A 26,618-nucleotide genomic window follows, 5' to 3' on the forward strand; every position below is an offset into this window, starting at 1 on the left:
CACCATTTTTCTTCTTGCTTTGCTTTCTGTTGTCACTTTCATTATTTAAGTAGCTACATTTATACAGCAGACTGCTTTAGACAAGCAGATGGAAGAACTTGGTAAATTCTGAAGAATACCCATTAAATATTACGCAACATATCCTCAGCAAACTGCTCATATGCCATCACACCATGTGTCTGACCATCCCACCTAATCATACTTGAAATCATTGGATCATTCCAGCCAAAGGAAGCCAGAAGTCTCAAAGACGTTTCTCTAAGTTCAATGTAGATCACAGATGTCTTCTCCAAGTATGCTCCGTGCTATTACTCAAGACTATGAGTATGGGGGAGAAACCCTAGAACCAGTTTTAGGGAAGGCTTTGCTTGGAGCTCACAATCATTTGTCAGAAAACAGGACTCTGGTAGGCAAGTATGGCAAGTTAAAATGGGAGGGTTGAAGCTGTTGCTGCCTTGTCTGCCCATCCCGGCCAAGGCAGGAATGGTCGAAACTCTGATCAATGAAGGTTTGAACCACCACGGTGCTCAGTTTGGTCAGCGAATGCTGACTGTGGTTTTATGGTACCTGTAGCCTGTGTGAACAGGGTTTACCTGTCCCAGTAACTCCTATTTCTGGTCAGATGCCCTCAGAAACTCCCCGAGTTCGGGTTTAAGGCAGCACCCAAGCGGTCGGGGTAGCATCACACCCTGACTCGCGGGCAGGTCCGCCGGGGCGGAAGCGCTGCAGTTGCCCGGGCGGGGCGGCAGCTGCCGGCGGATCGGCGGGCGGGTGCCCCGCCGTGTGGGCACCTTCCCCCCGGGCGGGGCGGGGGCCGGGGCCGGTACGTGCGCGGCCACACGTCCCGGAGGTGGCTCCGGACACGCGGCCCGAGGGTGGCACCGGGGCGGCTCCGCGCGCGCGGCCGCCGCTCGGGCCCAACCGTCCTCGGCCAACGGGCGGCGCGAGGGCGCGCGCGTTGCCACGAGACGCGGGGCGCGCGGGGGAGGGGGTTACGTGGTGACGTTAATTCTATATGAGCGCGAGCGGCGGGAGCGCGGGTCCTTTCACCGCCGGCCGCGCGGCGCCTCCGCCTCGCTGCTCCTGAGTCACCGGGCCCGCGGGCCGCGCAGGTACCGCGGGGCGCTCCTGCCGCCGCCGCCCTGGGCCGGGAGTGCGGGGGGCTGCCGGGGGGCGCTGGGCCTTCGCTCCCGCGGGGGGGGAGCCCGCGGGGGCCGGCCCGGCCTAGCGGGGCCCCGAGGCTGGCGGGGCGCGGGGGGCCGGCGGTGCCCGCGCCGCACCGAGCTCCCCCCGTGCGGCCCGCGGGGCGGCGGCGCCGCTGCTCGGCCAGGCCCGCGGCGCGGAGCGCTGCCCGCCGCCTCCCGCGCGCCCCTCCGCCGCGCCCGCGGAGCGCCCGGGCCGGGCCGGGCTGGGGCGTGCGGCTTGGCCGGGCCGGGGGGAGGCGGGTCGGCCCCGCAACACGTGGGCGCAGAGCGGAGCCCTGCCCGGCGCGGCCGGGAGCTGCAGGGCTGCGGGGCCGGAAAGCGGCGCGGGGAGGAGGAGCGGATGAGCGTGTCCGACCGGGCGCGGGGGTCTCGGGGCCGGGCCGTTGGGGGCCCGGGCCGTGTGCGCGCACATGGCGGAGCGGGGGACGGCGGCGATGGCTGTGAGTCGTGGCCTTGTGCCGCCTCCCGCGCCTTGTTCCTGCTCCCGTGGAGAGCCACGGCTCGGGTGTGCTGTGCTGTGCTGCTGGCAGGGGGACCCAGAGATTCAGCCAGAGGACGAGCAAGTCCCGTTTCCTGCCTCAGGGTAGAGCGGTGTTCGGGAGTTCAACATGTCGCTTCTCCGGGTGTCTGCTAGCTAGTATCATCCAAAATGAGCCTGTCGCCAAAGAAGGCAAAGAAGCTACCTGGAAGGTTTAGTAACTAAAAGTGGAAGTAGTGTCTTGTGTTCAGCATTCATAAATATCTACCTACATATAAAACTCTTATCTACTCCCTATTAAATGATGAGGGGACTTACACTGCCAATTCCTGTGAGGCTTTCAATAATTAATAAAAACTTTCCTCATTCACTTGCAGAAGAAAACACAAAACTTTTTAAAATGACTGATAGAGTAATAACACGGCACCTTCCACCATTCATCTCCAAGCATACTGCAGATTTGTGTACGTGTCCATTTTTGTTTGAAGCCCTATTGAGATACACCTGTGTTTCGCATTCTAACTCATTTGAGGAGGGTAGGAGAAGTGGGCACCGTGTGTGCAAGGTATGACAAATACTCTGCTGCTCAGCCCCTCTTGGGATTTTAACATCTGCTGGTAGATGTTACATTAATCTGGCAGGAGATAATGCCTGATAATTTTAATTACAATCATGAAATGAAACTTAAGAGCTAAGGCCTAAGGCTGTGAACTGCTGTAGGTAGTTTCTGACAAAAATGTTAGTAGCTTGTTAGTAGCCTTCCTGCTGTGCCCCTTTTACAGTGGTACTCTTTAAAGAATGAGAAAAGCACTGTACTTGGATTGAAGCAAGCTAAATGGCTTCCAGTCCCTTGTAAATACAGAAATGATATTAATCCATAGAGCAAAATAAGAATTTAAAATCTGTATCCATGGAAATTTGAGTGACTTGGATGCCTCTGTACCAGACAAAAGTTTAGGCCACTCAGGCTTCAGGTACCTCAAACATTGTTTTAAGTGCTTATAATAAGCCATTGATACCTGATCTTACATTTATGTGGCCCACTTAGTCCTGTGGGAGGAATATATATCAGCAGTCTCCTTGCCCTCCACTTTTTCTCTGTTTTGTGACAGGTCTTGCATATCATGTGCTCTGGTTTCTGAGGACAGAGGACTGTAGAATGATGGTCCTGTGCACAGGTGGTAGATTGGTGTTTTTCAGAGCCCCTGGTCCTTTTCTGACTTGCACAGGACTAGGAAGTAAGTGTTGGGATGGCTGGAAGCACGCAGAAGCACCATGCTGCATCTATGCTGCCAGCCCAGTGTCGCAAGAAGTGCCCAAAGTGCCAGATCTGCAGCACTGTCTTTGTGTACAGCAGAGTAATGCTCCTGCCACCCTTGTGTGTCATCTAGCCCCTGCCTCACAAACGATTTCTGGAAGGAGGTGGGGTACTAGTTATGGTGACCTGCTTACTGAGCATCCTGGAAATGGGTGGTCTGGTTTTCTCTTGGCTTCTTGTGTAATTGACAGTGAGTATGGGCACACAAGTGAGAATGAAACCAAAGCACTGTGGGCATGGATGTCATGAAGCTTTAACAACAGAGTTTTCACAACCCTGAGTGAGACCTGAGTCTTCATTTTCTCCAGTACATAACTCCAGATCTTCAAGAAAACTTTGTCTTACCTTGTACATTTGGTAAAAAGGTGTTGATTCACTAAGCTAAAAGTTGAAGCAATTGTAACACAGCTTATCCTGTTGTGGCAGAGATTGTATTCCTTCAGGGAATAATATAGCTTGAGGATATTAGTTTCAATAGATAAAAATCTCAGGGGGAATAAATTAAGAATCTTTTCTTTTTAATTTTGGTTCACTCCTTTGGTGAAAGCCAGTTTATTCCAGTAGACCAGGGGGTATAATGGACATGTGTGTGGTATCTTAACCTTTTTGTTAATGTAGTTGTAACCCAGTTCACATTAAGGTTCTCGTGAAACAGCTGCAAACATGGTATATCTCAAACTAAGGATCTGGTCCTTGCTTCTTTGAAGAAACTTCAGGAATTAGGTTGCAGAAAATGGAGATGCAGATGTTCTTTCAATGCCTGTTTGCTTTTCTGCATTGGTATATACATTCAGTGGAACTTAGCTCTGTGTTTTTCCATGAATTGATACTGCTTTGATATTTGTGTGGTACTAGCAGGCACTTGCACAGAAGACAGTACTTTGCAGACAGAAACAAGACTTCTTAATGCTGGTTTTATTTTACTAGAGCTGAGGAATCTTCTGAGTTAGCATCTGGTCTGGGCAACTGCAATCCAACTTCTCGTTAGGGAAGCAGTTAGTAAATAATAGAGTAGAACTGCATAGTTAGTACAAGTGGTGTTTAATCCAAGGAAGGGTTGTGATGATAGTTTTAATGCTTAGGTCAGTTTTCATTTGTGAATTACTTAGGGCTCAAAAGTGGTTATAATTAAAGCTAATTCAATCTAGCTGATTCTCACTCAGCTCAGGGTTAGTGCATTTCCTCATCACCTAACATTGTTAATCTGGAGAGTAGGTCTGCTGTCATAATGTGTTTGTCTAGAAAACCAGACATGTCTGAAAGGCATCAAAGAAGTTGCTTGGGGATTCATTTGATGACCTTCTGAAAAATTAAGCTATTTAGAAGCAATGTGTGAGGGTTTTGAGGACTTCTTACACTAAATGATTCTATGATTTTGTGATTCAACAAAGTTGATGCAAAGGGAAAAAATCTAATACTGATATGGTATTTAGCCATAACTTTGACCTTAAGTTTTCAGGAAGACTACATATATTGAAGACTAAAACTTCAGTTGACTCAAAAAAAAAGGAACATTTTGATAACTTACCTTTGATACTCTATGTTTAGTTTAAAAATGTAAATAATTTCAGATATGAAGTAACTTATGTTCTTCCTAAAGATTATTCTTTTAAATGAACTTACATCATCTGCTTGAATGAAAACATCATCTACATCTTAACTACTTGTCACAGGTTAAACTGGAGATCTCCCTAAATGGAAAGCTGTTCAGATTTTAGTGATTTTAGTGCAGGAGAATAGAAATGCATTTAGGAGCTGAATGTGTGCTTAAATGTAAATCTGCACAGACGTGATTTACAATGGCGATGTCTAATTTTAAAGCTTAAGTTGCCATAATAAATAGACAGTTTTACGTCAGCTGTTTCACCTGGTCTTTGAGGACTTTAGAACAAAATACTAGCAGTTTATCCTTAGTAACTTTTTATGATCAGAAGATGAAAGCAAATTTTAGATGTGAAAACTGGTTTTTGGAGGTACCTGTAGCCTTGAAGCATTCGATTGCTTGATTTTACATTTACATTTATTCTTTAAAAAAATAGCACTACCACCACCCAAATAACAACTAAACAATGAAGAAACCTCCACCCAAAACATGAGAGATATTAGAAGTGTTGAAAATTCTGGTTAAGAGATTTGACTAAGTGGGTGCCTGAAATCTGGAATGGACAAACACCTAAACTTCTAAGACCCAGGTTAGAATCATAAATGCTTGTTATCTTTTCTGACCATCTGCACTAAGGTTAGTTCAGTCCACTACTTTATTTAGGTATTGTTTAATATGTGATGCTTAAAGGAAGGCAGTTCTTTCACATTGCTTGTGGAATGACTTACCCGTGAAGGGAGAATGTCATTCTAGGTCTGACCCTAGTTAAAAACTTGACTTAAGCATTAAAAGATCAAGTTGAGGAACACAGGGAGGAGACATGAAATAAAACAATTAACTGTTTACATGGAAAACAATTTTGAATCAGTTCTTTTTGAACTTCTTGTTAATGTAGGTATTTTTGTGTCATTTCTTGTTGTTCACCTCTCATACTATAAGACGTAAACTGCTTATGTTCCTTAGGTATCACGTTGCTAGGCCCTGAACTGAGCTATTTCCTCTCTTCTGCAACCTGAACAGTGAATACAGTGTTTTTATTAAGGATACATTACCAAAGTGTATAATGATCATATTTTGCATTGTGTGTTTTAGTCACCATGCATTCATTTCAGATCTTGCTACTTCTGCATGTTGAGTAAAAATCTTTACTGGGCTGCATTCAATTACATGTCTTTGCGCAGAATTTTTTTGACCTTTTGAATTCTAATTTAGTTGGAATTGCATCTTTTGATTTGTGTTACTTTAGGTTTTAATACTATTTATTTTACCTTGCTTGGGTCACTGCTTTAAGCAGTTCTTAATTCTGTGACACCTCAGTTTTGGAAATTACTCATCTTGACTTTGAAGTGTTAAGTATGAGCTGGTGTAGGTGCTTTATGCGTGTGCTGGGTAGCATCATCAGGAACATGCTTGCTCTGTTTGACCTGGTGAGATATTCATGACACGGCCTCTTGATTCTTTTATCACCATCTTCACAGAATCACAGAATATGATGAGTTGGAAGGGACCCATAAGGATCATCAAGTCCAACTCTGGACAGGATGACCCTGCACAGGACCATCCCCAAGAGTCACACCATGTACCTGACGGTATCACACAAATGCTTCTTGAACTCTGTCAGGCTTGGTGCTGTGACCCCTTCTCTGGGGAGCCTGTTCCAGTGTCCAGCCACCCTCTGGGTGAAGAACCTTTTCCTGATATCCAATCTAAACCTCCCCTGACACAACTTCAGGCCATTCCCTTGGGTCCTGTCACTGGTCAGCACAGAGAAGAGATCAGTGCCTGCCCCTCCTCTTCCTCACAAGGAAGTTGTAACTGCAATGAGGTCTCCCCTCAGTCTCCTCCAGGCTGAACAGACCAAATGACCTCAGCTGCTCATACGGCTTCCCCTCAAGGCCCTTCACCATCTTTGTTGCCTTCTTTTAGACACTCTTCAATAGCTTATATTGCAATGCCCAAAACTGCACACAGTATTCAAGGTGAGGCCGCCCCAGTGCAGGGCAGAGTGGGACAATTCCCTCCCTTGACTGGCTGGCGATGCTTTGCCTGATGTCCCCCAGGACACCGGTTGGTGCTCCTGGCTGCCAGGGCACTGCTGACTCATATTCAACTTGCCACTGATGAGGACCTCTTTCCATGGCACTGCTTTCCAGCACCTCATTCCCCAGTCTGTACAAACATCCAGGGTTGCCCCATTCCAGGTGCAGAATCTGTCACTTTCTGTTGTTGAACTTCCTATGGTTGGTGATTGCCCCGTCCTCTAATTTGTCAAGGTCTCTCTTCAGGGCCTCCCTGCCTTTGAGAGAACCAACAGCTCCTCCCAGTTTTGTGACATCTGCGAACTTGCTTAGTAGCCTTTCTAGTCCTGCATCTAAGTCATTTATGAAGATGTTCAAGAGCACAGGGCCCAAGATGAGCCCTGTGGAACCCCACTAGTGACAGGTCACCAGTTTGATGTTACCCCATTCACTATCACCCTCTGTGCTCGACCCCTGAGCCAATTGCTCACCCCCCACATGATGTGTTTATCCAGCTGTGTGCTGGACATTTTGTCCAGAAGGATCCTGTGAGAGACAGTATTGAAAGCTTTACTGAAATCCAAAAAGATGACATCACCTGGCTTCCCTTGATCAGCTAGGTGGGTTACCTTGTTATAAAAGGAAATCAGATTGTGTAAGCATGACTTTTCTCTCCTGAAGCCAGGCTGGCTGTGACCAATGACTGCATTGTTTTTCAGGTGTTTTTCAATACCTCCCATAATAATCTTGTCCATAACTTTACGAGGTACTGAAGTGAGACTGACAGGCCTGTAGTTTCTGGGGTTCCCCTTCTTGCCTTTGTTGGAAATTGGGACAAGGTTCACCAGCTTCCTGTCAGCTGGGACCTCTCCAGATTCCCAAGAGGTATTGGGGCCAAAAGCGTGATTGAGTGAAATTCACAAGGAAGTTTCTATGTAGATAACTTTGTAAATAATGCTCATTTCCATGGTTCAAATACTCTCTAAGTGTAGTACATATTTACAATTGCTTTTTATACCAGCTGTATTCATTTGAAAGTGACTTGTTGAAACCATAACCATGTACATACTTCTGTTTGGTCTTAACTGCCAATTGTAACATCTCACCCCTAAGAGCTACCAAAATGTGTCAAGTTGTGACTGTGTTCTTTTTTAAGTACAAACTAGCTTGTTAGTTGAAAACTGGGTGTTTTAAAGGTGGTAGGTTCTCAGTGGCTTGGCTTCCATGTTAAAAATCCTGAACTGAAGCTAACAAAAAAGTTGCTGATGTATTTTAGGAATTTCAGTAGCTTCTTGGGGAGTAAATGAGTTTAAAATATTGCATTCATCAGATGTTCTAGTAAAAACACACACTTTTGAAACCTGTACACGTTTTTTTCAGTTTTTTTTTAACTTTCTTTTTAGATAAGAATGCTTAGATGTTTTTGAAGTCAAATTGGATAAAAGCTTTAATGCTGCAGTGTGTGAGTTTTGCAGATAGCAGTGTAACTGCCAGTATGGTTGTGTTTAATTATGTGGCGATCTTCGTAGCCAACAGACGCTCTCCTTTCGTTTGTTGGATGTTGTGACACTACAAGTTGATCTTTTAAACTGTTAAAGTGCACTCTGCTACCTGAAGAACTTTGTTAAAACACAGTTTGTTACTTTTGTTACTTTGACACTTAAACAAACTGAGTATGGAGACATGCTCTTAGGAGATTTTAAATATTTCTTTATACATAAAGATTTTGATTTCAACCCATCAGAATGGCTGCGTTTTTCCCATTATCAGTGATGGAAAGTAAAACCTGTAATAAACCGACTAGTTCGTTTAAAAAAAAAAAAAATCTTTGTTTATTTTTTCCAGATTTGAATTTAAACTTCTTTGTAACTTTACTAATAATGAAAGATTGTTTTAAATAGAAATTGGTAGTTTTTCTGCTACAGAATCTTGGCATCCAGAACAAAGGCAGCATTGTGTGTTAATTACCCTATATTTAGAACCCGATGAGGGAGCTCAGGTCAGTAGCAGAGACAAACACGAAGATATAATTTAGGCCTTCTTTTAAATTGTAATTTTGTGGTCCATCTCCTTCTCATTATGAGGACTCTTTTCTGCTGAAAGAGTAAACAAGCACTATCTAAAATTCAATAAAATTGCTGCAAACATAGGAGTTCCGTATTTGTTGATTGAATCTTTATTTCCTAGTTGAAAAATTAGTCAAGGGGAGAGCTTAACAAGGGTTTCCTTCCACGTGACTGAAAACAAGTCCTGCAGTTACTAATAACAGAGTTATTTATATATATTATCATTCCATTTTATTTTGAAGAATCTTTGACTTCTTCCCATCAAGTAACTTGTGTTCTAGTGCAAGCATAGAGCGCTTTAAAGTTGAAATGTGGAAAATGTGTTTTCATGCTGTAACATGTATACGTATATTGTGCAGAGGCCTGCAAGCACTAATGAAATGGTTGCATTGGCAAATGGCTGAAGTTGATGCCTTTACCTCAGGAGCCGTTAGGAAGTGCAAAAAAATACCACTTGAACGGGAGAGAGCAGAGTTTTGAATAACTGTGTTATGTTACTTGATTCATCATTGTCGTGTTTTAGTGTTTTTATTCTCTGCAGCCAGATTCTGCATTTTGCCACGTTACCATAAGGTAAGATGTAGCAGTACAGTTTCCGCAGTAAATTCAAACTTGCCCAACCCTTTTCATGAGCTGTTACAAAAGGTACTTGCCTGTGGCAACCTCCATCTCTTGACCCTGCTATTGCTCATGCAACTGCAGGTCTAGCACTGTATAAGGAAATACTTAGAACTTCTTTTAACTTTACAATCATTCACATGTTGCTGATTGAAAGGAAAGGGTACGCATAGCTAAGGAAGAACTACAATAAGCTTTTCCAGCAGGATTTGCCAATTGTATTTGCTTTATCTAACTGGAAGATCATTCAGAAGAGAAACTGGGTGTTCCCTTTACGAAGGTAACACATCTCCCACGTGGTGCTATGAGTGCTTCCCATCTTGGATAATTAAGTGCATGCACGTAGCTAGAATTCTGAGTGTGTTCTGTGAAACTGCTCCTCGTCTGAATTTCTTATCCTTTTCTGCTTGGTGCAGAAGACCCTACCTAAGCTTTTGCTAAAGATTCCTAAATATTGCCATGCCAGTTAGCATTTCTGCTGTTAACTGTGCATGTCTTTTGGACATAGTGCATCAGTTGGTACTTGAACAATAAATTGCATCAAAACAGAGGGATTTGAGTTACTGCAAGGGTCCAGTGGCACCTTTCTCTTACTTCATTGAGGAACCTGGATTCCTTGCTTCCATTGACCATTAGCTCCTTAGTCTCTTACTCCTGAAAAAGCTGGCAGCCCACGGCTTGGACAGGGGCACTCTGTGCTGGGTTAGGAACTGGCTGGAGGGCCAGGCCCAGAGAGTGGTGGGGAACGGGGCTGCATCCAGCTGGTGGCCGGTCACTGGTGGTGTCCCTCAGGGATCAGTGCTGGGCCCGGTTCTGTTTAATATCTTTATTGATGATTTAGATGAGGGGATTGAGTCCATCATCAGCAAATTTGCAGATGACACTAAGTTGGGAGGGAGTGTCAATCTGCTGGAAAGCAGGAGCGCTCTGCAGAGGGACCTGGACAGGCTGGAGAGTTGGGCTGATTCCAACGGGATGAGGTTCAACAAGGCCAAGTGACGGGTCCTGCACTTTGGCCACAACAACCCCATGCAGCACTACAGGCTGGGCACAGAGTGGCTGGAGAGCAGCCAGGCAGAAAGGGACCTGGGATTTGGATTGTTTGGATTGACAGGAAGCTGAACATGAGCCAGCAGTGTGCCCAGGTGGCCAAGAAGGCCAATGGCATCCTGGCCTGGATCAGGAACAGTGTGGCCAGCAGGAGCAGGGAAGTGATTCTTCCCCTGAACTCAGCGCTGGTGAGGCCACACCTCGAGTACTGTGTCCAGTTCTGGGCCCCTCAGTTCAGGAAGGATATTGAGGTGCTGGAGCAGGTCCAGAGAGGGGCAACAAGGCTGGTGAAGGGACTTGAGCCCAAGTCCTATGAGGAGAGGCTGAGGGAGCTGGGGTTGTTCAGCCTGGAGAAGAGGAGGCTCAGGGGACACCTCATCACTCTCTACAAGTACCTGAAAGGAGGTTGTAGCCAGGTGGGGGTTGGTCTCTTCTCCGAGGCAGCTATCAGCAAGACAAGAGGGCATGGTCTTAAGCTGTGCCAGGGGAGGTTTAGGTTGGATATTAGGAAGAAATTTTTTACAGAGAGGGTAATCAGGCATTGGAATGGGCTGCCCAGGGAAGTGGTGGATTCTCCATCCCTGGAGGTTTTTAAGTCGAGATTGGATGTGGCACTTAGTGCCATGGTCTAGTAACCACGGCAGTGTTGGATCAAGGATTGGACTTGATCTCGGAGGTCCCTTCCAACCCAGCTGATTCTATAATTCTATCCAAAACTTGATAACTTTTATATTAGTGCTGTCTTCTTTATTGTATCATACTCTTGTCTTCTGTGCTTGTATTCAGGCAGACAATTTTAATTATCTACTCTATATTTGAAAATTTAAATAAACTTTGTTTTTGCTCTTACATTAACAGAAATCTTTTGTTAACAGAATAACTTTGAGGCACTAATAAAAGGAAATTGTCTCTGGAGTTCAGTGGCCGATAATGTCTTTCATCAAATAGATGTGGTATCTTTATGTTCTAGACTTCCGCTACTCTGCTCACTTAATTGAGATTGATTTTTTTTTTTTCACCTTCAGCTTTCCTAAGAAGGCATATTTTTCCATAAGCTAAACATGTTACAGATTATATCATTTATCTGCCATGTTAATCATAGAAACACAGAGTTATTTAGGTTGGAAAAGGCTTCTCATCTATGATCATCGAGTCCAGCCATTAACCCAGCACTGCCATGTTCATTGCTAAACTGTATCCCCAGGTGCCACGTTTGCACATTTTTTGAACATTTCCAGGGTTGGTGATTACACCACTTCCCTGGGCAGCCTGACAACCCTTTCAGTGAAGAAAGTTTTCCTAATATCCAATCTAAACCTTGCCTGACATAACTTGAGGCCATTTCCTCTCATCCTTGTTAACCTGGGAGAAGAGACCACTCCCCACCTGACAACAACCCTCTTTCAGGTAGCTATAGAGAGTGATGAGGTCTCACCTCAGGATATTAATAGGTACAATATCTCCTTGTTTCATGACCAGTTTTCATGCTAATGATAATGGATGTGTGAATTGAATCACACAAGTATAAAGGACACACTTGGTCTTCTGCTTTATTCCCTTTTGAAATGGCATTTTTAACCCGATACATTATTCAATTGCTGCTTTTTGAAGAGGAGCTAAAAGCTCTCCTAGTTACTACTGAACTGTATGATCCTTTCTCATGTAACAATTTTCCCGCCTGGTAATTAGTACCATAGCTTCTACTAACAGTTGTGAAATGATTAATATTTTTGGGGGTTGTATTTTTTTGTCTTGCTGTACCAAGACATTTGAAGTGTGAAACTCTCTACCATGTACTGTGCACTTTTTAAACAGTTCTCCCATTTCTCTTAGAATCGTTTAGGTTGGAAAAGACCTTGAAGATCACTATCAGAGTATCTGATCTCTCTAAAGTTACAAACCTCTCTTAGAGGGTTTGAGCAAAGTACACCAAACAATTACTTTGAACATCTGCAGTCAAAGAGTATCTTCTGATGGATCTCTACACTGCTATTTTAATGTTTGTTTTCTTTATTCGGTGAAGATTATGTAAGAGAAATCTTAAAAGTTGTCCTTCTGGAATGCTAGACAAGAACATCAGTTTGAAGTGACTTCTAATGAATATATTGCTCTCAAGTTTCCCAGTCTGTGTAGTGAGAGTTGAACTTGGCTGGTATGATGTCATTTGTCTGGCACCTTTCGTTTTTGCACACATTGCAAATAGCTTACAGGACTTAATCCTGATGATATTTTTAATACAACTAGCTGTCCTCCAGCTGGACCTCTCTTTTCTTCACTGACATCTGACTTAGTCCACCACTTAGTTTGTTATCTTACATTGCAGCTTCTTAATCCCATGTAGGGCTCACTTGTTTTGGGTATTTTCTGTTAATGTATTGCTTTCAGTTGCCCAAGGCTTGCCAGAGACAGGAAGAGGCTGATATGCTGTTATATGGACAGGCTGACTTGCTGTGCTCTGAATTACTGACTACTGAGGAAATCAGTTTGGGCCAAAGGGTAGGTTTCTTTTAAAAATGTGAGTTAACATGACTTAGATGTAGGAAGGGTCTGATAGCCTCTAAAAGCCCATTTGTGTTTCTTGAACAACTTGCAAAATTTCTTTTACGTGCCATTCCAAGGTAATCGTGTGAGCAATTCCTCTAGAGAAGGGGAAAAGGTATTTCCTGAAAGGGAGGAAATGGGTACTCTTCTTGGTGTGGTATGATCAGAGATGCTGAACAGCTGAGATATGTTGGTGGCCTGCCAGCCTTAGGGGTTGTTGCAAAAAAGCTGTTGTTTTGCTGGAACAACTGTGTCTCAGGAACGTCTTGCTTCCTCAGCTGACTCACAATTCACCTTGCTGTGACCTGTCTTCCCGAGGCTGAGCGGATGTCCGGGTAATCTAATACTGGCATACTTACTTGGGACACTTAAAGCTGATCTTCAAAAAGAAAAGGCTTCTCACCAAAGTGTGTGTGTCCTAGATGTAACATGGCTTATGCTGCTGTGCAAACTCAGACTAGTTTCTGCGTGAATGGAGGAGTGATTAGGCAGTGTTGAACACTTAAGACTTTATATTTCTACCTTCACTTGAGCAAAATCACTTAGTGAAAAAACAATAACCCCTGGAAACTTACTAATGGGTAACTCGAGGATGAATACATGGCAATATCATTATTAGATTCTGCATATATCTAACTACATTTCTTGAAAAACATGTCAGATTAAAAAGGGGAAGAGTCCTTTAAGCATAATGAAAATAGCAAATTGTTATACTGTTTTGGTAAGATGTAAATTTTAAGAGGGTTTTTCCAATTTTCAATAATTCTGCAGGATGCACTCAAAACTGTGGCTAAGCTTGTGCCAGATTAAGTTTCCTAACCTTTCCATTCCGATAAAGAACACATTTTCTTGTGATGGCAGGCAAGCTTAAGCTACCTATATGAAAGAGGTTTTACACTTCAACCTTTAGAAAACTTGCATCGTAGCTTGCTTTTCTGTACTTTTGCTTGCTTTTTTGTAGCGAAAACTTCCTATGCGCTCACTTTCAAGCCCTAACTGTTTCTTTTTCTCTGCATATTTTTACAGTGAGCAGCAAAACATTGTAAGTGAAGCCTCTGGGCACCTCTGACTGTAATGCAGTGCTACTGGCTGTAGCTCTTCAAGTAACAGAGAAGTAAAATATTTTACTAATAAGGAGGTTATTTGTGTGCTGGTTTTTGTGCAGGGGTGTAGGCTACCCTTTATGTACTCATAAGCTTCTTCTTGCAGTCAGGAGGCCTAGATTCTAAGTAATATCTCAGCCCAAAGCAATTGCCTAGACACTGTGCTTGAAGTAACATACCAGCTGTAGCCAGACGTTCTGCATTGACAACTGGTGAATTGGTATCTCTCTGGGTCTGCTTCAGGGAGTGATGCCAGTGCCAAGAGTGGTTCTTGATGCTCATGTGCCAAGTTGCAGCTGCTGTTTACAATCTGGAATGCACCTGTGAAATACACCTATGAAATGAACTGGGAAGGACAGCTGTGTGTTACACCAAGTGATACCAGTACAATAGTGAAATATTTAGTATTGGGGAGATACTGGAAAATAAATACTGGGGTGATGTATTTTAGTATTATTGATTGTGGTACATATTATATTCAAAATACTGGAGACTAGACTGGGACCTTGTACTGGGCATTGTGCAAAGATAGTGGAGGTTATTTACTCTCAAGGAATGCATTTTCTCACTGCTTTTCTTCTTCTGATTTATTTTTGTTGTTGTTTTTATCTGTTCAGGTTTTTTTGTTGTTGTTTGTTGGTTGTGTTTTTTTTTACCAGTAGAGCTGTGTTTGCAGAGAAGCTTATGTTGTTTAAGTAAATGACAGTAAGGTAAATGTGATGCAACTATATACCTTCCATGCTAGTGGGCTGCACAGATTAGTCTAAATGTCTGCCAGTGTAGTTCTGTTGGCAGCTCTCATTCCAAAAACTGTTGTTTAGAGCTGGCAGATGTCAGTGTTATGACAAACAGTACTATCTCCTCAGTTTGCAGAAGAACTCTTCTAACTGTAAATGTTCTGATACTGAGTTGTGTAAAAAGTGGAGGGAAGATTAAAGGATGGGGTCATGAAAAAGACTGACGCAAAAATGGGAAAAAGTGGTATGAGAGATAGGCGAACACTAGAGGGAGGCTCTGAAGTTGACAGCTGCTTGATACAGTCTATTTTAATTTCAAAAAAAATCTTTGAAGAATGTTATTCAAAGTCTTTGAGTAAACTGGGTCATAATTTGAAAACATACAGTGCTTGCATGGATTGTTTAAAAGCCAGGAAGCAGAGGATGATAACTGCCCATTGCAATGAGGCAGATGCTGGAATTCCACAGGGTGCTGTAGTGAGATGAATGCCTTCAGCATGGTCAGAAATGATCTTGGAAAGAGGGTGATCAGTGAAAGGATGGACAAAAGTTGCTGATGACAAGTAGTTGTTCAGAATGGTGAAATCAAGGGCCCTCTGAGGAATTCAGGGAACAGAGAGACTGCTGGTGAAAATTCCTCTGCCATAGGGTTGCACAGTATAGAAAAATCTGACTTTGAGCTGAATATTGCAACTCAGAAGCAGGATTTTAGCGCTTTGATACTTGACTGATATCAGCTTACCTGCATGGTTTTGAGGAAAATGAGGAGTAGTTTATGAAATAAAAATCAGTTATGACATTGTCAAATACCTGCATTTCTGAGCCAGTGTGTGTTTTTCTGAACATGATTGAAAGCTAGAAGGATTTCTGGGGGAATTCTTAACCATGTCATTATTTTTTTTCCAAAGCATCGGCTAATGACCAGTGTTGGAGATGGGATGGATGCTTCTTAAAGTTTTTAGGCATTATTTGATCATAGCCAATCTTGTCCTCATTTAGGAAAAAAATGTTTAAATGAACTGTAGAAGTCAGTCTCTTTCAGCAAACCTGTCTCTGAGTGTTCAGCTGCTGTTTCATTTAGCCCACTGCTTTGGAGAGACCACAGGGTTTGTGCTGCAACTGGTCACACCCTTGTTGAAAGAACTGCCTTTAGTTGTATGGAAATTGAAGCGGTATTTGATGAGAAGAATGGAGAGTGGAAATGCTGGTCTCAGCAAGGAGCAGTAGTTGGTGAACAGCATCACTGTCACATTTGCATAAAAATATGTGAAAAGCAGGGGAACTGTGCATCTTGTGCTCTTTTATACAGCAATACTATCAATCTCCTTTTAAAGGTCCTGAGTTAAGAACAAGTTAAGAGGAAGTATGTAAGGAAAAAGCTGTATAAAATGGATAAAGTCTTCTATAAAGAAAAAATAATGCTAATTGTTATTGTTGCTCAAAAAAAACCAGGGACCCATTAATGAGAGTTGTAATTGTAGTATGCTCTCAGTTTCTATAGGTCTTCAGTCCATGCTAGCTTTGAGACCAATATACAAAGGAGACTCTGGAATTGTTTTATAGACAGCTTGCATACATGTGCAAACCTGAAATCATAAGACAGGCAAATGAGATCTGAATAAAATGAGTCAAGAATACTACTGTAACTTCTCTGTTTCTTATTGCATTGTTAGATGTCCTTTGGTTTACAGCAGTGCTGCTATTCTATTTGATAGCAAGTACTGTATTATTTTTTCTGAAATAGATGGACAGGTAGTTGGTTCTCTAGTTTTTCTGCATATTAGGGAATTGAATCTTTTTTTATTACATGCAGTCTTCTAAATACTTTAATGGCACTGTAAAGTTATGGTTCTAAATGAGGACATCGAACACTTGCTTTCCATGTAGTTGTTGGGACGTAGTTATGACACCAGAAAAAATGTTTTGATTCTGTCTACATAGAATGTAGGTGTTTAATTCTGAAGTCTAGATTCTAACATGTTTTTTCATATTGACTGTTAATATCCTGATCTTACTGGGATTGTGGTTTTGTGTTACACTTTGGACAGATCAAATGCAATTTTCACTTTTTCTGGAACATATCCCTCCAACACTTTGCTAAAATTGTCATTGGAATGCATTATAAGGAGTTGAAATTCCTGAACGAAACTTGAATTTATTTAGCTTGCAGGACAGCAGCTATAATGAGGACTCTAAAGCAATGGTTTCCATGCTCTGTGGACATGTAATTATTTCTGGTAGTTGGAGCCTCCTGAACTATTGGACCTAAGATGGCAGTAACAGGACAAGTGTTTTCTTGTGCGTAGTATTATCTTCGACTTCACCTGAAACATCTTTTTGGATACTAGATTCCTAAGTACTGTTTTGCTGGCAGAAAATATTATGCACAATACATATGAGAACATAGATGCTTCATGGTATGCAAGATTTGCAATACTCTTGATGTCAAAAGTTACTGTGTCTGCAATGTGTTTATGATGATACTGAGATATTTAAGAAATTTCTGATCATTCAGGACATGGAAATAAAGTCATCTTAAATAGCTTGGCACCTGGCATAATTTTTCTGGGGGTAAAATGTTGGAATTTTGTGTGTATTCTGAAGAACTACTCGGATTGGTTTTGTGAAGTTGGGATTAAAAGTAAAGCCACAAAAAGGCATCTTTAGTTTTAAACTGATTTAGCTGTAAGTATACTCTGCAATTACATGCTGGAAATGAGTAAACAGTTACCAGAAGGTTCCAGCACCCTTTTTACTTCAGTTTTTCTCAAGTTATATTTCAATTTTATACTTATGACTAGTTTTCAGTCAATGATACAAGTACAGTGCTATGATATAAAACTCAACATGGCATTTTTATGGTACTTTAATTTATGTGAGTATTCTGGTTTTAAACCAGAACAAAGTTTTTCAGTGCTTCTGTATGTTTTAGACTGAGAGCTCAAAAAGTGCATGGCAGATGTGCCACTCTTCAGAGTATAATATGTATTTATTTCATAAAGCTGACACGGTTTGTGTTTCTTTAAGTATTAGAGCACTTTGGAGTTTGTAACACCATTCTAGTGCTGCTGTTCTTATGCGTTCTTTCTTTTTCCTCTAGTGATTGAAATCTAGCAGAATGGCAGACATAGACAAGTAAGTAAAATCTGTAGGTTACTGAGGCTCTGACCGTGTCCTGTGCTGTACTTGAGATGGCTGGGATCTCCAGACACTTGATGGGCAGAGTCTAGATACTGACCTTTGCGCTGTGGCAAGATGTGAGGTTTATAGGATTTGGGAGAAAAATGAGTTGCTCACAACAGCTGGGTTTGGGATCTTAATTGGAAGTAAATCGAAAAGTGGCACAAGTCAACTTACTATGTTAGTTGGAATTTTGGAGGGGAAAAACAGATAGTATTGCCCATTACTACTGTTTCACTGTATGTAGGTTTTTTCTATACTTGGAATTGCTCACATTTTGTGCAATTGAAGTACAGTTAAGATGAACCTACCCACAGTTGTCAAGGCCTGCACATCTTAATAAAGAGATCTGTAGAGCAGGAGGCTTTGACTGGTTGATAAGCACAGGAGATGAAGGAATTCTTCTGTAAAAAGGAAACTTTGTAATTCTGGAAAGTTACTAGTTCTTTAAACTGTTCCTAGATTGTCAGATATGAAACTTCTATGAAGGTAAATTTGGCTTCATTTGGCTGTCAAGACTGCTACTTTGTCATGATGCAACAGTTTGCTTCTATTCTCATAATCTCTAGTTTGATCTCTTTAGGCTCATTACAGTATTTATAAAGTTAACTTCTTGATCCTGTTATTGAATATTTTTAATAGCAAAGAACAGTCTGAACTTGATCAGCAGGATATGGAAGATGTTGAAGAAGTGGAAGAAGAAGAAACTGGTGAAGATGCCAACAGCAAAGGTAATGTTGAAACCAAGGGTTTCTAAACAGCTGCATATGTGCTTTCTAGTTAATGTATTAAAAGAAATTTACTGCTAAAACCAACAATAAATGGTAAAACAATTTTGAGTGTACAACTTTAAATTCTGAAGCAAGGACTTTTTTTTTTTCCCCAAGTTATGTGATTTTTATTATTTGTCTGCAGTTACTCATTTTAGTCATGCTTAATACCAGTTCAGGCAGTGCTGGCCACCTCTATAATTGGAAAAGACAGGATTGTTGTGGATATGTGACTGAATTCTTTCAGAACTCACAACAGTTAAAAACTTCACCTGTGAAGCTTTGGGTATAAAAAATTCATGTGTACCTATGTGTGTGTGTGTATCTCTTATTTTTTTGATTAGTTGCTTAGTAATTTGGTGCTGAGTTGTTTGACTGTGAACAGAACAAAAATCATGCTTAGTGTTTACCACTCTTAAAATCAATAAATCCTTCTTCTTTCCCCCCCTCAGCAAAAAACATGAGCATGTATCAGAATACGTGTTTTGCCAGTGCTGAACAGTCTTATTCATACTTTGTATTTAATGTAATGTAACTTAATGTAATTTTCTTTTTTAATTTAGCTCGGCAGTTGACTGTGCAGATGATGCAAAATCCTCAGATTCTCGCAGCTCTTCAGGAAAGACTTGATGGTCTGGTAGGAACATCTGCAGGATATGTAGAAAGGTACGGCATTTGGTCAGTATGAGCAGATTGGTATAAATTTTGCTTTCTGAACATTGTTAGGAAGAAATTCTTTACAGAAAGGGTAATCAGGCATTGGAATGGGCTGCCCAGGGAAGTGGTGGATTCTCCATCCCTAGAGGTTTTTAAGATGAGACTGGATGTGGCACTTAGTGCCGTGGTCTAGTAACCAGGGCGGTGTTGGATCAAGGGTTGGACTTGATGATCTCGGAGGTCCCTTCCAACCCAGCTGATTCTATGATTCTGTTGTCTGTGGCATTAGTAGTCAGAAACCACTGTGCTGCTCACATAGCAGAAAAACTAATATAGTCTGTCTGTAGTGCATCTCAGAATTGAAGAGTTTTTATTTCAGGTTTTATGAAGAAAAGAATGCTAATATTCACAGTGGCTGACCTTGTCCCCTGCACTTACAGTATGGCACACTTCTTAAGATACTTTCCTGCTACTTGAAATCTCTTTTGTAGCTTTGCCTTAAACATGAAACATCAGTTATTTAAACTATGGACAAATACTTGGAGGCTTAGTGTCTATAATATAGTCATTTTATGCTTAGAGTGTAACCAGTAGCTGATAAAATTAGGAACATTATTAGCAGTACTTCATGTGGTATTCTCACTTGCAATAAACTCTTGCTAAAATTTTCTTTGTGTGATCTGCATTAACAGATAGAATTTTCTGACTCTCGGGTAATTTCTGATTGTGTATGAATATTTCACCACATCCCCAGGAAGTGTAAAGTTTACAGCTCTCTTGCTGTGGTAGAGTCCTACATTGCTATTGGTTTGAACTGGGGCAGCTACTGGGTAACAGGCAGTGGTGCTGCTGCTGCTGTTCCTACTCCTACCACTTTGCTGTTACAGATTATAGCATAGAACAAAAGCCTAAACAAAAATAAGGCAAAACAAAGATATTGTACACTATAGGATTTTCACATCCAATATTTTTCTTCTGTTTTTCAACAGATATTAATTAACCTCTACTAATCTTTCAGATCCTTGATCTAAGAAGTGAACAAAAGTGGTAACATTCATTGTTTTGCATTCTTCTAGTCAGCTGCTGTACTGTTTCTTCACCAAGTCCAAGTACAGCAGTGCATTCACTACCACAAAAGCATTGCAACTTCACCATTTTACCAAATGCTTACCTAACTTGCAATATGAAAGTATCTGGAAGACACATGTAACTGGAGTCTTGCACTTTCTCAACATATGCATGCTGACTTAACCATGCTTTTCTGGTGCCTCTTTCTTATGTGTCTCTCCAAGTATTATTTAAAGCTTATTTATCTACAGAGTCTAGACACTGAGATGGCATAGAAGTCAGCAGGAATGTGGGATCCTAAAAGCCTGTTATATGGGCTGTTAAGGAACTAGATGCATAAACTGGTGGGAAGCTAAGCAGGTTCCAGGAAAACAGCTGTCTGCTCATGCTAATTGCTTGGCAGCTGTCCAATAACTTACCCCTTTACCTGTGCCTGGCCACAATACTTTCAGTGAAACTTACTTTCACAGAGTTGAATTTCCCTCAGCTGTTCACAGGCAGTTGTATGCTTGTGTGATCATAACTTTTGCTAGTGGCTTGTATTCAGAGCAACAGGTTCTAGTTGCTGTTGTTGTATTTGTGCAGTCCAGCTCAGATTTCTTGGTCTGCTTCTCCATTTTGGATTTATTTTGTAAGAGCTGTCTCTTTCATGAAACTACCTTTATTTTTTTAAAAGTACCAAGTTTATAAAAGTATGAATATATAAATTGTGAAATTTGAACTTCTTGACATGGAATGTAATGAAATGCAGCTTGACACATGCAAAAGATTCTAGATTCTCTAATAAAGAGGTTGAAATCTTTACTCTTGACAAACTAGATTTGGACATGCTGCATGTATGACACCACATCTTAGAAATTTCATAGTGCTTTACAAGCAATTGCTAGGACCAGTACTCTTAGTCTAGATATATGCATGTGGCATTAAGTGGGTGATTGTTGTATGACTTAGATGTGTGGTCATGTTAATATTCTTCCTTAATACTTTTTTCTTGTTCTAACTCAAGTTGTTCCTTAAATTGCTGTTAGTTCTGATATTGTACTTGATAAAGTTACAGCAAATTATTAACTTGACTAACTTCTGGAAAAATACCAGAATAACAAGAATGCTATCAGCCCTGTGTGAGCTTACACGCCTAAACTTATGTGGCTTTTGTAGTTTGTGTAACAGATTTACTTTTGCCAAAATTAGAAGGTTAAGGGCAACCTTGATTTAATGATGGAATGCATGTTATCTTAGTAACCAGAAATAGTATATTCATAAAGATGTCAGGGAGAAGGATTCTGCATTTAAAGTGAACAGGGATGTTGGATCGTGTGCTTGTCCTGCCTAATAGAGATAAGATAGCTTTAATAATTAACATGAACCCTCAGTGTTTAATATATTTTTGGGTAATTCCTCTAACTTGAAGCTGGTCCTAACAATTCAAAGCAGTTGCTTACTACTTTGTTGTAAATAACACGGCACAACTGCTTAAATAAAATAAATATGGGAAGCTAACATAACAATCTTGTATAGTCATATGCTGGGGTTTGGTCCACCAGTGGAGGCTGTCAGGAATCTACCCTGTAAGTCTCACCAGTAACCTCGGTGTAGCTAACTTGGTATCCTAACAGTAACTTAGTGTTGGCGTAGTTTACTAAAGCGAAACTAATACTGGAATTGTAGCTGACCAGTATTTATAATAAGGAATGCATTAATTGCTTTCCTTTTACACATTTGTAATATGGTGGCTCATTTAGCAAAACAGTTCTGGCTCACTTTGGGAGTATTTTAGAAGACAGTTCTACCAGTTGCTTTGCTTAGTGAAACAAAAAGGTGAATTTTGAAGATCAAATTCCTTAGCAAAGAATTACTCAGCTGTCTTGAACTTTCTTTCATAAAACCAAGGGAGTTAATGATAAAACCTTTCTTAATAATGCTCAACCCTATGAGTTTACTGTGCTGCTCATTGATAATGTAGAACTTGTTTTTGGGATGAAGATTTATTGCTCAAGTTTGTTGTATGATTGATCCAGGTGTGGAATACTCTGATTCGAACTGAGGTTAAGCCTCAGTTTAAGAGCTTGTGCTAACGGTTTCAATCTGTGGTGCAGTAGGTCATAGTTTTGGTTTGTACAGCGTTCTAAAGCTTAAAGTAGAATGCAAAACGTGTTGTGATACAAGCTGGTTAACTTGCAAGGGGACTGGTTAAGGAAGAATCAATGTGCTTAGAAGGCAGAGTTAATAACAATTCTGTCACTGAATCTTTCAGCTTGCCTAAAGTTGTTAAAAGACGTGTGAATGCTCTCAAGAACCTTCAAGTTCAGTGTGCACAGATAGAAGCAAAGTTCTATGAGGAAGTTCATGAACTGGAAAGAAAATATGCTGCTCTCTATCAACCCTTATTTGACAAGGTATTTTAATGTTACTCTGATTTGTACTTTAAGGCTTTGGCTAAAATACAAGAGAATATAATAAACTGAATGCTTATGCAGTTCAGAATTACTTTGGTCTCATATGTGCCCATTTAACTCAATTGATACAATTTCGGCATCCATGTGAACGTCGATTAAGTTAAGGGAGTGAAAGGTTCAGTCTGTTCCATGGTTACCAAAATCACTTCAGTATACCAGACTTCATTTTAATTAAGCAGATGTCAGATGATATTGTAACCTTTCTGGGACTTCAGTGTTTTAGTGTGTTGAAAACCTCCAAACTGCTGGGTCTGCCTTCTAGAGCCAGAAGAAAATGTTTTGATAAATAGTTAATGTAGTACTAATTGTGTAATTTAGGATTAAGAATTTACTGATATGGGTATTGCTGATTGTAAATGGCTAGGAAATTAAAAAATATTCTTGGTTTAATCTTCCAGCGAAGTGAAATCATCAATGCAATTTATGAACCTACAGAAGAAGAATGTGAATGGAAAGCAGATATTGAAGAAGAAATTTCAGTGAGTATCTTAAATGGTTCTCATCAATATCTCAAGCTTTAGCATGAAACAAGATTCAGTACAGTAACTGAAGTTTAAAAAATAAAAAAAGATTGGGTTCCTAATGATTAATTGCTTATAATAACTGTATTAATTCTTAATGATTGCTTAAAGCATGCACATGAAGCTTAAGCTGTACTGGTATTGACATGAAACTGTTAGTGAACCTTATGGGCACTCTTTTAAAATTAAGGAAACCTAACATTTTTATTTTATTAAGGAGGAAATGAAAGAGAAAGCCAAGCTTGAAGAAGAAAAAAAAGATGAAGAAAAAGAAGACCCCAAAGGAATTCCTGAGTTTTGGCTGACAGTATTCAAGAATGTGGACTTGCTCAGTGATATGGTGCAGGTAGGTCCAGGCTTATTTAAATAGTAGTACTAGTACTTAATCCAAGTGTCTTTAGGAAAAGAGCAGGAACACTCCATTGCTTGATATGTCTGTTGAAGAGTGAAAATGGAACCATTACTTGGCTCTCATCTCTGGTACTTCATTCAACTGAGAGTGTAGAACACTGAAATATTTCTTTACTGTTTTATTTTTGGAACCTATTTTACCATACTAATACATTTTCTGTGCTTATAGGAGTGTGTGTGATGTGTATTAGACACTGCTAAAAACTGTAGGTGGTGTTTGCATGGATTTTGGTTGTGTGCTGCATTAGAGAGTCTGTACAGCCATTGTTGCCATCTGCTGGTCACATTCATGACAGTATTTCAGTACTGGAACAAGGTTTTTATTCTAAGGAAAGCTCATTCTAAACATTTTTGTTTCCGCAGGGTCTTAAATCTGTGTATAATGTAATGTTATGAAAATTAAATACACTGTGTTTTCTTTTCAGGAACATGATGAACCTATCCTGAAATACTTAAAAGATATAAAAGTGAAATTTTCAGAAGTTGGACAGCCTATGGTTAGTTTAACTTATTAAACAAGATTACATTTGTGTTATCTTAACACTTATTTGTATATTAGCAACATGGTCTGTGATAGCCAATTGTCTTGTGGAAATCATGAGAAAATATACAGCTGTTTCTTCTGAGAAACAGTACAAGGACTTGTACTACTCTTGCTCTACCCTGCAAATGACTTTATACTAAATTTAACCTTCAACTTCTGATGAGATTGGCCTTAATATCTGATAACTTTCACCTTTGCATTTTGGTACCTTTAGGTACTTTCTGTGTAACTGTTACAATTTGATATATTTTCCTGACAGAAATCAAGCAGCTTTCTAAGTTCTGATATTTTTAAATTTAGAAGTTCTCTCTTATACATTAGCATCAGGAAAGCTGTACACTAGGAGATCTTCATCTGTCATTACTGCAAACAGTATATTAACTAACAAGAACAAGATCAACATGATAAATTAAAATATTTGAAGATTTTTTGTACAACTTGGGTAGCAAATTCTACAATAAGTTATGGATGTATTGGAGGAGAAGGGTGTATTCTGTTGCATGTGGTTTTTCTCAGGTTTGGATTTTAGATATTCAGAAATTAAAGGTATGTGTTGTAAATTACTAAAATTCTTGCTCTGCAATTCTTTTTAAGAGTTTCACATTAGAATTTCATTTTGAACCAAACGACTACTTCACAAATGAAGTGTTGACAAAGACATATAGAATGAGGTCAGAACCAGATGATTCTGATCCCTTCTCCTTTGATGGACCGGAAATCATGGGTTGTACAGGGTAAGTGCTAACAGATAGCTTTAAGGCAATAACACTTTCTTCCTTAGTATTAACCAACTGTAGGCTTTTACAGCATCTTGGGAAGGTGCTGGAAAAGATACTTCTAATAACTTGTGAACAACTGGGTTTGTCTTAAATTTTTTAGTTGTTATAACTTCAATATAGTATAGAAAATATTTATATTACATGATTTATAAGCGTAAATGTTATATATGCATATACATAAACATGTAATCAGTATTTATTTAGAAATCCTGTTCTGCAAATCACTAAAGATTAATTGGAAGGTGGATAGTGTTATCTTTTAGTAGTCCTTTATAGCTTTATTCAAAATTTATTTGATAACTTCTTTTAATCTTTTTGTATTTCTGACATGCAGCATTTTGGGAAGTCTATTCCAGTTTTACTACTTGCATTGCAGTTTTCCATTTTGTTTTATAAGTGTCAGATGTTTGCCTCAGAGTGTCTATCTGAGAAATGGAGAGCAGTCATCTATTAACTCCAGGCTACTAGTCTAAAAAGCTGTCACACTCCTTTTCAGGGAAATATTTTGTTCTAAATTAGCTAAATTTTTTTTTGTGAACACAGGGACGAGAGAAACCTGAATTGTACATAATTATCCGGGTACATTTGGGCCTGTTCAGTTGATTTCATGTTCATATCTCTAATGTTCTGGCTGGTCTTCTGAATGATAGCAACTAAGTTACAAATTATCACTGTAAAGTCATGGTTGGTTTTACCCTTTTAATAATCTGCAGTTGCTGGTACTGACTTATTTACTACTTCATTTCCCAGTCACTTAATATAACATATTTTGCAAATCTCCTGTAAGATTTAGTTTTAGTTGCTTGAGTAGCTTTGATCAAACTGTTTTGTCTTTCCCAGTTTGGACTGTTTTTGAAAACCATGAATCCTGGCAGAGTATGATGTGCAGTCACACTCTGCTTCTGTGAAAATGGTTAATTCCTAGTCTTTGTTTTGTCTTTTAACTAAAAAAGCCTCTTCTTGTCCTGAAGCAACTCGCTTCATTCCTTTGAGTCTTTAAAGGAATCTAATCAGAAACTTCTGCAAATGCAGATAATTTCACAGATATGACATTTTCATTTACATGTCACCAAAATGTTTTGACTGTTAGAGAAGTCTGTGGGTATGATTTGGCCCTGGAAGCAGGATAGAATTAAAAAAAACCCCAAAACATCAGAACCCAAATAAACACAAGAAGACAAAACCCTCACAAACAAACAACTCAAAATCAGCCAAAAACTACACACCTGCTTGATGCATTATTTTAAGGATTTATTGACTGTAATGATAGATGTGGTGAACTTTGGCATATTACTAACGTGACCAAATATGACATTATAGTGGATGAGTGGCTCTCATCAGTGTGATACTGTTCTCTGATAGGAAAATAGGCAGTACTTGGTATCTAATAAAAATTAGTATTTCAGAGATTGAGTGGAGAGGAAAAATTTCTGAATGGAAACAATCCTAAAATGACCTGTTACTCTTGTTCTCCACATATAAAGGAATGAAAAGA

At 40.3% G+C, this 26,618-nt stretch overlaps 1 protein-coding gene across 2 annotated transcripts in view; it reads left to right on the plus strand.

Annotated features, from left to right (window-relative positions):
- Window positions 1-972: 972 nt before the first annotated feature.
- Window positions 973-26,618, plus strand: part of NAP1L1 (nucleosome assembly protein 1 like 1) — a 31,491-nt gene continuing 5,845 nt past the window's right edge. Inside the window, exons 1-9 of one of the 2 annotated variants that reach the window (XM_064655621.1) lie at window positions 973-1,112; window positions 17,838-17,872; window positions 18,560-18,648; window positions 19,251-19,353; window positions 22,667-22,808; window positions 23,267-23,347; window positions 23,610-23,735; window positions 24,226-24,297; window positions 24,939-25,078. In XM_064655621.1, coding sequence (XP_064511691.1) covers window positions 17,856-17,872; window positions 18,560-18,648; window positions 19,251-19,353; window positions 22,667-22,808; window positions 23,267-23,347; window positions 23,610-23,735; window positions 24,226-24,297; window positions 24,939-25,078 — 770 coding nt within the window. In that variant the 5' untranslated portion in view covers window positions 973-1,112; window positions 17,838-17,855. Of the gene's footprint in view, window positions 1,113-17,837; window positions 17,873-18,559; window positions 18,649-19,250; window positions 19,354-22,666; window positions 22,809-23,266; window positions 23,348-23,606; window positions 23,736-24,225; window positions 24,298-24,938; window positions 25,079-26,618 lie in introns of both variants that reach the window. The other variant, XM_064655620.1, reaches the window with a different exon arrangement.

The sequence above is a fragment of the Pseudopipra pipra genome, chromosome 5 (assembly GCF_036250125.1).
Source record: "Pseudopipra pipra isolate bDixPip1 chromosome 5, bDixPip1.hap1, whole genome shotgun sequence".
Taxonomy (NCBI): Eukaryota; Metazoa; Chordata; class Aves; order Passeriformes; family Pipridae; genus Pseudopipra; species Pseudopipra pipra.